The following is a 13380-nucleotide window of genomic DNA, read 5'->3' on the forward strand; positions in this document are numbered from 1 at the left end:
ATATCAGAGATCTGATTGTTCCTGATGTTCCTAACAGAGCACTTCGCTCTCAGTCTGCAGGTTTACTAGTGGTTCCTAGAATTTCTAAAAGTAGAATGGGAGGCAGATCTTTTAGTTATCAGGCTCCTCTCCTGTGGAACCAACTACCAGTTTTAGTCCGTGAGGCAGACACCCTGTCTACTTTTAAGGCTAGGCTTAAAACTTTCCTTTTTGATAAAGCTTCTAGTTAGAGTGGCTCAGGTTATCCTGATCTATCTCTATAGTTCTGCTGCTATAGGCTTAGACTGCTGGAGGACATAGGGACCCCTTTTTCATCATTCTGCTTCATTCTCTCTCTGTTCTCCCACTCTGCAGAATCTGTTAGTTCAATCTCTAACGTTCTGCTCTCTCTGCTTTTTCTCATAGTAGCTTCATCTGGTCTGTTCCTGTTTGGCTGTGACTCCATCCTGGAGAGAAATATCAGCTGTGCTGCTGCCATCAACACCTTTGTTTCTAGATGTTGGAGCTTGGCCTGTTTTCCAGTGTAGTCCTGTTTCTCTGACTGTGACTAACTGGATGTGCTCTCTTCATCCTCTGACATGGGAGCTGGCTCGGAGCTCGTCTGCCTGGCTGTGTGTTTCCTGGACGGGGCCGCCTGTGGAGCTGGTTGACAGTTGCCTTTTGTATCTATGCTTCTTTTTCTATGTCTGCTTCTGTCTCCTTGAACCCCAGTGGGCCTCAGCAGATGGCCGCTCACACTGAGCCTGGTTCTGCTGGAGGTTTCTTCCTGTTCAAAGGGAGTTTTTCCTCTCCACTGTCGCTACAAGCATGCTTAGTGTGAGGGATTGCTGAAGAGTCAATGAGTCGATGCAATCAGCTGGTTTTCCTTAGATAGAAAACTTTGAATCAATCTGACTGGATGATCTGGATCTATACAGTGACCTGAGATGACATGATGGGAATTGGAGCTATAGAAATAAACTGAATAGAATAAAACCAGGAAATCTGCTTGCATAGAAAAAAAACTTCATGTTTTTTCAGTCCAAGACGTTTTGGGTTTATAACGGGAACTTCAGCCTTCCGCAACATGTGGCTAACGTTTTGATAAAGGCTGCAGTCCCAGTTTGTCCAGCATCATCCATGTATTTCCATCCAGGAGTCTAAAGTCTGGATATAGATCTACTGAGGACCCATGGAAGGAGGAACAGCAGGAGCTACAGCTTATTTGGATGGCCAGTCTGAACAACTCAGATCCCATGTTTTCCAGTCGACCGCGGCCCTTTAGACTTCCTTCACACCGCAGGCCTCGATGCTGACCTCCTGTGTAAACTGCATTCATGCAGCTTCAGTCTCCCGTATGCGCAGTGGAGGACGCGATGATGTCACAGGTAGCCGGCCTGCTCTGTTTTTACAGAACATGCTGTGGATGGTTTTTAAATCGCTTCTTAAAACTTATTTTTATTCTTCGGCTTTTAATTGAAGCAGTGTTTCACATTCTGTTTTATTTTGATGTTGTTGTCTTTCCTGTAAAGCACTTTGGTGCAGTTTTATAGCCGTTTTTAAAGTGCTAGATAAATAAATTTGACATTGACAGTAGCGCCGGAGCGCATCTAGAATCTTTCTCAACCTTAAAAACTCATCTTTTTAAGATGATTCAACATCAGGACCACCGAGCCAAGCAGCCCAGGAAGATCGGATCTGTGTCGTTCAGATTGTCATGAAAAGATCGTATCCAGGTCGCAATATGGGCAAAACAAATTGCATTTGGGACACTTCAGGCTGCTTTGTGAACGTAGCCATGGCTCTGTGGTCCTGAATCCGATATGAATCCGATCTTTTCCAAGTTGACCTGTGTCTGAACGGCCATGTCGCATTCATCCATCTTCAACATCATTAATACCCGATAAAGGTCACTTTGTCCGAGACAAGTATTTATTTTCAACCTTCTCGAAAAGATTGAGTTGACTGGCTGAGGCTGGGAAAGAAAAGAACGATCGCTAAAAACGCTCCAGCGCTACCATCCCTGTTTCCGTCCGTAAACACAGAACGGTCGCCACATGTGACATCAGTGCGTCGTCTGCTGTGCGTGCGGTCCAATCCAACTGCCCGTTTCTACTACCCCTCTGAAAACGAACCGTTCGGACCGAGCTCGGATCATTTAACCGTGCCGAGCTTCGTTCTTACGAGCGTTCTCCCATCACGCTAGCACAGTTCATTGCCTCCTAGTGGCGGTCCACTACACTACAGCTCTCAAGGCGGGAATTACGCAAACCAAAATGTCGGCACCCATAACATTCAGGAACTTATGTTTGTTTATATCAGTGATATTTCATTGTTAGCGGAATGTGAAGAAGGCATCGTTCTCGGTCCGGGCATCATCCCATGTCGTACCGCGTTCATTTGATGCCATTTGTTGTTAATATGCTGAGAGGAAGTTTGTGTTGCTAACAGTTACAAATCCGGACACGGTGGAAAACCCGCGAAATGAGTCAGCTGACCGTAAGATTTTGTGATCTGCGCTCTTTGTTATCAGAGAACCGAGCCAGAACTGAACCGCTCCGAGTCCTAATGATGACCTGGTACCATGCTAGCGCGGTTCGTTAGGTCGGGAAGGGTCCGGTTCAGCTGCGATCCATTTACAGCCGACAGTTACCTTGGTTACCATGCTCCGATCGTTCTCAGCACGGTTTCTAAAGGCTAGTGTAAATAGGGTGTTAAGTTGCAAGAATTCAGTTCACACAAGAGATCGCATAGGAGTCGCATTTATTAGGAAATAACTACGCAGAAGAATCCGATTTCACATAAAGATTATTGAGCATGAAGGCCTGCAGCGTGAACGTAGCCTCTTCGTTCTTTACGAATCGCTCTGGCAACTAACTCACCTTCAGTATCGCTGTTTCTAAACACGGATAGAAAAATTCTCATATCCGTAAATATGGCCGTATCTCCTGATCGCATTCTGGAGGCTAGGACACTTACCTGCTCAAATAAAGGCAAAATACGCTGAATTTCTTTACTCATGTTTAGATCAATTTTCACAGATAAAATCGCTCCCAGGAGAAACTCCTCTTGGTCTCATCAGGTTTATTTAGGACTCATCGTTTGTCAGCGGGCGTGCATCAGGGAGCGTCTCGCTACATTTAACAAACGGCTGAAAGTAAAAAGAGAAGGTCTGTCATATCTAAGGCCGGTTCAAACATTTATTAGCATTTCCTCCATAAAATTAGCTCTTTCACACAGATCATAAATAAAAGATTCCCAACATAATCACAGACGGAAACCTCTCAGCATTCAGAACTTCTCCCGTCTATAAAGGAAGGAACCCAGGAAGTCTTTAATGTCTGCAGGACGCTTCGCTCCACCATCACCTCTGGATCGCTTCCACGGAGAGCATCCCACGGCTTGAAGTTCCGACCGGTGTCCTGGAGCGGCGGCTACGGCACCGAGGAGCAGCGGTGACTCTTATACGTCCCTAGATGGCGGAAGCAGCGTCCGCACTGCTGGCAGCAGTAGGGTGTGGCTCCGCTATGGATCCGCTGGTGGGTGTACAGGTTCCCCAGCTCCTTAAAGCAGCGGCCGCACTCGGGACAGGCGTACGGACTCTCCCCGGTGTGCACCCGCTGGTGCCTTTTGAGGCCGGAGAGCACGGAGAAACCTTTCCCACACTGCGGACAGGGGAAGGGGCTCTGGGCGCCGCTGTGGACCAGCCTGTGACTTTTCAAGCGGGCAGCGTGGCGAAACCTCTCGCCACATTCCGGACAGGCGAACGGTTTCTCTCCGGTGTGGATGCGCTGGTGCTGCCGCAGGTTGCCCAGGTAGTTAAAATGGCGGCCGCAGTCCCCGCATTGGTAACCGCCCTCCGTTTTGATCTCCTTCTTCACACCGGGACCCCTGCTGGCAGCGGCGCTGAACCCCGGGCTGACCTCACTCATCCTGATCCCTGCAGGGTCCCCGCTGCCGTCCTCCACCGCAGGCTCGGCGAATGACAGGAACTGGGGGCCCCTGGGGGCCTGGGCTTCATCGGCGTCTTGGTGCATCAGTTTAATATGATCCTCCAGAAACACGGAGTCTGGGCAGAAGGTTCCACACAGCGAGCAGATGTAGGGGTGACCTGGAAGGAACAGATTTGACTGAATTTAAACAGTAGAAGAAGAAAACCTTCATTTATTGTTACCATAAAAGCTTTGGATGATCTTTCAGATGCTGTAGAAAACTTTATTTTCCTTTTTCAGCTTTAGATTTCTAGATTAATTTAATAGAATAAAACCTTAAAATAAAAAATAAAGGAGTCATAATTCTGTGTTTTATATAAACAATCCTCCTGAAAATGTTCTTTAAATCCATGTTTTATATTTTTAAGAACAAAAAAATGATGAAGTTGAGATAATTAAGACCAGTTTTAACCCTTATATTTATATTTATTTATAAATGTTAATCAAACGTACACATTGTGCAAACCGTCATATATGGAGGGAATTTTGTTCCATTATTGTTTTATAGAAACGTTTAAAAAGATGCCATTTTTTCTTCTTTGTTTTCGTTTTTTGTTTCCCTGATGATCAGCTAACCGGGCAGCATGACGATCATGATGAAAGCTGGCGGCCATCTTGGATGGTCTCTGATTAAAACCTGGTTTGATTGTTTTTGGTTCTGTGATGTCATTCTGCTTTAGAAATGCTGTTTTACTCACTTTATTTATCGTTACGTAACAATAATTTCCACATTGTTATTATTTTAATCAATGAGGTGAGAATCTAATTCCTCAGAATTTATGAATCTAAGGAAATTAATTCAGTAAAGCTGGAATTTTATGAAATGAATTTCCTTTTTTTAAACATTTTCTCAGCTTTCAGGGAAACCTGACTCCTGCTCTCTGGTTCTAATCCCACCAATCAGAGCGCGTTCGTCCTCACCTGTCTCAGGTGCGTCCAGGTGGCCCTCTGAGGCGCTCTCCTCCATCCCTGGGGAGCTCTGCTCTCTGCTGGGGCCCTCAGAGATCTTCCTCCCCCCTCCTTCCACCCTCCTGCACAGCTCTTCCTCACCCTCCTCATCCTCCAGCTCAGCGCTCTGCGAGTTTTCACCTTCAGGCGGCTTCATGTCTGCCGGGAGAGGAGAGAGGTCAAAGGTGAACGACTGTTTCTACAGCAGGGGCCCCAAACACAACCAGCCTGGGGGCCCCTAGAAATACAGCCCTCACTCTGGCTTTATCTACACAATGAAAGTAATTATTTCTACGAAATGTTTTCAGAACTTTGAGTTGAATTCAGTAATTTCAACTTTTTTTTATTTTATAGAATATTTAAATATTTCATTGGTCATTTATAATTTAACTTGGTTAAAGTTCCAAAACTTTCCAGGACCATGAAGATCACCTCCTGTTACCGAGGCAACGATCATCCGTTACCATGGCGATGAGTCATCAGCTTTAACGCAGTAAAAACCGTCAGCCAGAATGTTCTGATTGTTACCCGTCTATGAATGATAGATCTACATCTCTGCTCAGCATCTTTTATATTCAGTTCTTCTTCTGGTTTATTCAACAAATGAGTTTAATAATGTTTAGAAAAAAGTTCTTTGTTCTTAAGGTATTTAATGCAGCTGAAACAGTAAATGTTTAAAATAGAAATATGAGAGCTGCTCTAGATCCAATATCTAGAGCATCCAGCCCACGGCGCCCCCTGCTGGAATCTAAACCCCAGCATGTTTATGACATTCTAACAGGACGGGAGAATAAAACGGGATTAAAATGATCGAACAGCGAAATGATTCATGTTTTAGGTCCTTGGAAAGACCTGCTGCCTGAAAAATGTTTAAAAAGCTGCTATAGGAAAAAAAAATAAAAGGAATAAAAAATAAAGAGAGATGGATAGGCGGATTGGTGCGGCGTCTGCTGTGAGGCGTGCGCTGTCTGTGGTTCAGAGAGACCTGAGCCAAAAAGCAAAGCTCTCTCTTCACTGGTGGATCTACGTTCCTACCCTCATCTATGGTCAGGAGCTTTGAACTCTAGAGATAGGGGGAGGAGCTCAGTCATTCGGGAGGGACTCAGAGTAGAGCCGCTGCTCCTCCACATGGAGAGGAGCCAGTTGAGGATGCCTCCTGGACGTCTCCCTGGTGAGGTGTTCCAGGATCGTCCCACCAGGGGGGAGACCCAGGACACCCTGGAGGGACTATGTTTCTCAGCTGACCTGGGAACACCATGGGATTCCCCCAGAGGAGCTGGACCAAGTGGCTGGAGAGAGGGACGTCTGGGCCTCCCTACTGAAGCTGCTACCCCCATGACCCGACCCCGGATAAGAGGAAGAAGATGGATGGATGCTGCAGAACCTCCTCCCTGCTACAGAACCTCCTCCCTGCTACAGAACCCCCTCCCTGCTACAGAACCTCCTCCCTGCTACAGAACCTCCTCCCTGCTACAGAACCTCCACCCTGCTGCAGAACCTCCTCCCTGCTACAGAACCTCCTCCCTGCTGCAGAACCTCCTCCCTGCTACAGAACCTCCACCCTGCTACAGAACCTCCACCCTGCTACAGAACCTCCACCCTGCTACAGAACCTCCTCCCTGCTACAGAACCTCCACCCTGCTACAGAACCTCCACCCTGCTGCAGAACCTCCTCCCTGCTACAGAACCTCCTCCCTGCTGCAGAACCTCCTCCCTGCTACAGAACCTCCTCCCTGCTACAGAACCTCCACCCTGCTACAGAACCTCCACCCTGCTACAGAACCTCCTCCCTGCTACAGAACCTCCTCCCTGCTACAGAACCTCCACCCTGCTACAGAACCTCCACCCTGCTGCAGAACCTCCTCCCTGCTACAGAACCTCCACCCTGCTGCAGAACCTCCACCCTGCTACAGAACCTCCTCCCTGCTGCAGAACCTCCACCCTGCTACAGAACCTCCTCCCTGCTACAGAACCTCCTCCCTGCTACAGAACCTCCACCCTGCTACAGAACCTCCTCCCTGCTACAGAACCTCCTCCCTGCTACAGAACCTCCTCCCTGCTGCAGAACCTCCTCCCTGCTACAGAACCTCCTCCCTGCTACAGAACCTCCTCCCTGCTACAGAACCTCCTCCCTGCTACAGAACCTCCACCCTGCTACAGAACCTCCTCCCTGCTACAGAACCTCCTCCCTGCTACAGAACCTCCTCCCTGCTGCAGAACCTCCTCCCTGCTACAGAACCTCCTCCCTGCTACAGAACCCCCTCCCTGCTACAGAACCTCCTCCCTGCTACAGAACCTCCTCCCTGCTACAGAACCTCCTCCCTGATACAGAACCTCCACCCTGCTACAGAACCTCCACCCTGCTGCAGAACCTCCTCCCTGCTACAGAACCTCCTCCCTGCTGCAGAACCTCCTCCCTGCTACAGAACCTCCACCCTGCTACAGAACCTCCACCCTGCTACAGAACCTCCACCCTGCTACAGAACCTCCTCCCTGCTACAGAACCTCCACCCTGCTACAGAACCTCCACCCTGCTACAGAACCTCCTCCCTGCTACAGAACCTCCTCCCTGCTACAGAACCTCCTCCCTGCTACAGAACCTCCACCCTGCTACAGAACCTCCACCCTGCTGCAGAACCTCCTCCCTGCTACAGAACCTCCACCCTGCTGCAGAACCTCCACCCTGCTACAGAACCTCCTCCCTGCTGCAGAACCTCCTCCCTGCTACAGAACCTCCACCCTGCTACAGAACCTCCACCCTGCTGCAGAACCTCCACCCTGCTGCAGAACCTCCTCCCTGCTGCAGAACCTCCACCCTGCTGCAGAACCTCCTCCCTGCTACAGAACCTCCTCCCTGCTGCAGAACCTCCTCCCTGCTGCAGAACCTCCTCCCTGCTGCAGAACCTCCTCCCTGCTGCAGAACCTCCTCCCTGCTGCAGAACCTCCACCCTGCTGCAGAACCTCCTCCCTGCTGCAGAACCTCCTCCCTGCTGCAGAACCTCCTCACTGCTACAGAACCTCCACCCTGCTACAGAACCTCCACCCTGCTGCAGAACCCCCTCCCTGCTGCAGAACCCCCTCTCTGCTGCAGAACCTCCACCCTGCTGCAGAACCTCCTCCCTGCTGCAGAACCTCCACCCTGCTGCAGAACCCCCTCCCTGCTGCAGAACCTCCACCCTGATACAGAACCTCCTCCCTGCTACAGAACCTCCACCCTGCTGCAGAACCTCCACCCTGCTGCAGAACCTCCACCCTGCTGCAGAACCCCCTCCCTGCTACAGAACCTCCTCCCTGCTGCAGAACCTCCTCCCTGCTGCAGAACCTCCTCCCTGCTGCAGAACCTCCCCCCTGCTGCAGAACCTCCTCCCTGCTGCAGAACCTCCTCCCTGCTGCAGAACCTCCTCCCTGCTGCAGAACCTCCACCCTGCTACAGAAGCCCCTCCCTGCTACAGAACCCCCTCCCTGCTGCAGAACCTCCTCCCTGCTGCAGAACCCCCACCCTGCTGCAGAACCTCCTCCCTGCTGCAGAACCCCCACCCTGCTGCAGAACCTCCTCCCTGCTACAGAACCCCCACCCTGCTACAGAACCCCCACCCTGCTGCAGAACCTCCTCCCTGCTACAGAACCCCCACCCTGCTGCAGAACCTCCTCCCTGCTACAGAACCCCCACCCTGCTGCAGAACCTCCTCCCTGCTACAGAACCTCTACCCTGCTGCAGAACCTCCTCCCTGCTGCAGAACCCCCACCCTGCTGCAGAACCCCCTCCCTGCTACAGAACCTCCTCCCTGCTGCAGAACCCCCAGCCTGCTACAGAACCTCCACCCTGCTACAGAACCTCTACCCTGCTGCAGAACCTCCTCCCTGCTGCAGAACCCCCACCCTGCTGCAGAACCTCCTCCCTGCTACAGAACCTCCTCCCTGCTGCAGAACCTCCTCCCTGCTGCAGAACCCCCAGCCTGCTACAGAACCCCCACCCTGCTGCAGAACCTCCTCCCTGCTACAGAACCCCCACCCTGCTGCAGAACCTCCTCCCTGCTACAGAACCTCCTCCCTGCTGCAGAACCTCCTCCCTGCTGCAGAACCCCCACCCTGCTACAGAACCCCCACCCTGCTGCAGAACCTCCTCCCTGCTACAGAACCCCCACCCAGCTACAGAACCCCCACCCTGCTGCAGAACCTCCTCCCTGCTACAGAACCCCCACCCTGCTGCAGAATCTCCTCCCTGCTACAGAACCCCCACCCTGCTACAGAACCCCCACCCTGCTACAGAACCCCCACCCTGCTGCAGAACCTCCTCCCTGCTGCAGAACCCCCACCCTGCTACAGAACCCCCACCCTGCTACAGAACCTCCTCCCTGCTACAGAACCTCTTCCCTGCTACAGAACCCCCTCCCTGCTACAGAACCCCCACCCTGCTGCAGAACCCCCTCCCTGCTACAGAACCTCCTCCCTGCTGCAGAACCTCCTCCCTGCTACAGAACCCCCACCCTGCTACATAACCCCCACCCTGCTGCAGAACCTCCTCCCTGCTACAGAACCTCCTCCCTGCTACAGAACCTCCTCCCTGCTACAGAACCCCCTCCCTGCTACAGAACCCCCTCCCTGCTGCAGAACCTCCTCCCTGCTGCAGAACCTCCTCCCTGCTACAGAACCCCCACCCTGCTGCAGAACCTCCTCCCTGCTGCAGAACCTCCTCCCTGCTGCAGAACCTCCTCCCTGCTCCAGAACCTCCTCCCTGCTACAGAACCTCCTCCCTGCTGCAGAACCTCCTCCCTGCTACAGAACCTCCTCCCTGCTACAGAACCTCCTCCCTGCTGCAGAACCTCCTCCCTGCTGCAGAACCTCCTCCCTGATACAGAACCTCCTCCCTGCTACAGAACCCCCACCCTGCTACAGAACCCCCACCCTGCTACAGAACCCCCACCCTGCTACAGAACCTCCTCCCTGCTACAGAACCTCTTCCCTGCTACAGAACCCCCTCCCTGCTACAGAACCCCCACCCTGCTGCAGAACCTCCTCCCTGCTACAGAACCTCCTCCCTGCTGCAGAACCCCCACCCTGCTACATAACCCCCACCCTGCTACAGAACCTCCTCCCTGCTACAGAACCTCTTCCCTGCTACAGAACCCCCTCCCTGCTACAGAACCCCCTCCCTGCTACAGAACCCCCACCCTGCTGCAGAACCTCCTCCCTGCTACAGAACCTCCTCCCTGCTACAGAACCCCCACCCTGCTACAGAACCCCCACCCTGCTACAGAACCTCCTCCCTGCTACAGAACCTCCTCCCTGCTACAGAACCTCCTCCCTGATACAGAACCCCCACCCTGCTGCAGAACCTCCTCCCTGCTACAGAACCTCCTCCCTGCTACAGAACCTCTTCCCTGCTACAGAACCTCCTCCCTGCTACAGAACCTCTTCCCTGCTACAGAACCCCCTCCCTGCTACAGAACCCCCACCCTGCTGCAGAACCTCCTCCCTGCTACAGAACCTCCTCCCTGCTACAGAACCTCTTCCCTGCTACAGAACCCCCTCCCTGCTACAGAACCCCCACCCTGCTACAGAACCTCCTCCCTGCTGCAGAACCCCCACCCTGCTACATAACCCCCACCCTGCTGCAGAACCTCCTCCCTGCTACAGAACCTCCTCCCTGCTACAGAACCTCCTCCCTGCTACAGAACCCCCTCCCTGCTACAGAACCCCCACCCTGCTACAGAACCTCCTCCCTGCTGCAGAACCTCCTCCCTGCTACAGAACCCCCTCCCTGCTACAGAACCCCCACCCTGCTACAGAACCCCCACCCTGCTACAGAACCCCCTCCCTGCTGCAGAACCTCCTCCCTGCTACAGAACCTCCTCCCTGCTACAGAACCCCCACCCTGCTGCAGAACCTCCTCCCTGCTACAGAACCTCCTCCCTGCTGCAGAACCTCCTCCCTGCTACAGAACCCCCTCCCTGCTACAGAACCTCCTCCCTGCTGCAGAACCTCCTCCCTGCTACAGAACCTCCTCCCTGCTACAGAACCCCCACCCTGCTGCAGAACCTCCTCCCTGCTACAGAACCTCCTCCCTGCTGCAGAACCTCCTCCCTGCTACAGAACCTCCTCCCTGCTACAGAACCTCCTCCCTGCTACAGAACCTCCTCCCTGATACAGAACCCCCACCCTGCTGCTGTACCTCTGAGCTGGGAGGAGAAGGGTCCGGGTCCGGTCCAGTCAAAGTCGAACATCCTCCTGCTGCTGAACATGTAGTCTGAGGTGGAGTCCGGGTCTCCCGGTACAGACCGGGGAGCCTCCGTCCGGCTGTCGGACCACAGCTTCGGGGAGTGGATGTCCTGCTCCTGGCCCAGCAGCTCCGGGTCCATGTCCCCTCCAGCCCTGGAGTTCTTGTCCTTCATCAGGTAGCCGCAGATGGCATCGATGTTCTCCCTCTTCACCTCCGGGAGGAGCGGCTTGGACCTCCGGGGATCCAGGCTGCTCTGCTTGGATCCAGGACTGAAGGGGAATTTGATGGGTCCGGGTTCTGAGGAGGGCTCCGGGTCTCTCCCATCCGCCTGGGCCGCCTCCAGCTCGGCCTTCAGCTTCTCTATTTCCCTGTTTTTATCGCGCAGCTCCATTTTCAGGACCTGAATCCGGACAGCGACCACCCTCCGGATCTCCACCTGGGCGGCCTCCAGAACCACCGCCATGTTCCTCTTCAGGTGCTCCGTGATGTCGCTGACCGAGCACAGGAGCTCCTCCTCGGGCTCCAGCTCCAGCGCCTCCCCGTCAGCTCTGCTGCTTGTCCCGGTCAGGTCCATGATGGCGCTGCGGGGCTCAGCGGGGCTCTTCGTCTCTACAGACCCGGGCTGCCTTCCGCTGCTCGGGGATGACAGACACCGCAGCGCTTAGCTGGAAGCTAGTCCCTGGGCTAACTGGGGATGCTTGGTGGCGGAAGTGACGTCACTCGATCCTCAAAACAACCGTATGTCCGCTGATCAAGGGTCATATTGATTGGCTGCTGTTAGTTGGAATATTGCGTCAGCTCAGCAGCCGTCTTGGTCAGGGGAATGCAATCTATCTAAACATAGAATGTTATTCTTAGCAAACGGAAGCAACTATGGTAGATTTTACCCTGAATTATTTCCTCACTGCACTTCAACATTTAAGTAGATTTTTATCAATATAATCAGCATGTTGTTTAAAATTAGAGTCTGATCCTAAACTTCCAGTCTGGTTTAGTTGATCCCAATAGAAAGATTTAATGATTAGCTTTCTGCCTCATAATCCATCCATCCATCCATCCATCCATCCATCATCCATCCATCCATCCATCATCCATCCATCCATCATCCATCCATCCATTCATCCATCCATCATCCATCCATCATCCATCCATCATCCATCCATCCATCCATCCATCATCCATCCATCCATCCATCATCCATCCATCCATCATCCATCCATCCATCATCCATCCATCCATCATCCATCCATCCATCCATCCATCCATCCATCCATCATCCATCCATCCATTCATCCATCCATCATCCATCCATCATCCATCCATCATCCATCCATCCATCATCCATCCATCATCCATCCATCATCCATCCATCATCCATCCATCCAGCCATCATCCATCCATCCATCATCCATCCATCCATCCATCCATCCATCCATCATCCATCCATCATCCATCCATCCATCCATCCATCATCCATCCATCCATCCATCCATCATCCATCCATCATCCATCCATCCATCATCCATCCATCATCCATCCATCCATCATCCATCCATCCATCATCCATCCATCATCCATCCATCCATCATCCATCCATCCATCATCCATCCATCCATCCATCATCCATCCATCCATCCATCCATCATCCATCATCATCCATCCATCTGTCCATCATCCATCCATCCATCATCCATCCATCCATCCATCCATCATCCATCCATCATCCATCCAACCATCCATCCATCATCCATCCATCCATCCATCCATCCATCATCCATCCATCCATCCATCCATCATCCATCCATCCATCATCATCCATCCATCCATCATCCATCCATCATCATCCATCCATCCATCATCCATCCATCCATCATCCATCCATCCATCCATCATCCATCCATCCATCCATCATCCATCATCATCCATCCATCCATCATCCATCCATCCATCCATCCATCCATCCATCCATCCATCCATCCATCATCCATCATCATCCATCCATCTGTCCATCATCCATCCATCCATCCATCCATCATCCATCCATCCATCATCCATCCATCCATCCATCCATCCATCATCCATCCATCCATCCATCATCCATCCATCCATCCATCCATCATCCATCCATCCATCCATCATCCATCCATCCATCCATCCATCATCCATCATCATCCATCCATCTGTCCATCATCCATCCATCCATCCATCCATCATCCATCCATCCATCCATCATCCATCCAT

General features: G+C 52.2%; 1 protein-coding gene across 1 annotated transcript; it reads right to left on the reverse strand.

The window, feature by feature from the left end:
* Positions 1-3159: 3159 nt before the first annotated feature.
* On the reverse strand, positions 3160-11851 carry znf16l (zinc finger protein 16 like). Its single transcript, XM_038272861.1, has 3 exons — positions 11092-11851; positions 4893-5078; positions 3160-4090 (listed from the first exon to the last, which is right to left on the reverse strand). The coding sequence occupies exons 1-3, from the start codon at positions 11711-11713 to the stop codon at positions 3414-3416; spliced, it is 1485 nt and encodes a 494-aa protein (XP_038128789.1). The 5' UTR covers positions 11714-11851; the 3' UTR covers positions 3160-3413.
* Positions 11852-13380: the final 1529 nt, after the last annotated feature.

Source organism: Cyprinodon tularosa, unplaced genomic scaffold (assembly GCF_016077235.1).
Source record: "Cyprinodon tularosa strain WSP-4 unplaced genomic scaffold, ASM1607723v1 ctg843, whole genome shotgun sequence".
Taxonomy (NCBI): domain Eukaryota; kingdom Metazoa; phylum Chordata; class Actinopteri; order Cyprinodontiformes; family Cyprinodontidae; genus Cyprinodon; species Cyprinodon tularosa.

What these genes read in the sequence shown, in the direction of transcription:
- znf16l (XM_038272861.1), bottom strand. Translation starts at nt 11,713, where the DNA reads ATGGACCTGACCGGGACAAGCAGCAGAGCTGACGGGGAGGCGCTGGAG. An exon ending in CTTCTCCTCCCAGCTCAGAG is followed by an intron (nt 5,079 to 11,091) that starts GTACAGCAGCAG and finishes CTCTCCCGGCAG; the next exon opens with ACATGAAGCCGCCTGAAGGT. An exon ending in CCTGGACGCACCTGAGACAG is followed by an intron (nt 4,091 to 4,892) that starts GTGAGGACGAAC and finishes TGTTCCTTCCAG; the next exon opens with GTCACCCCTACATCTGCTCG.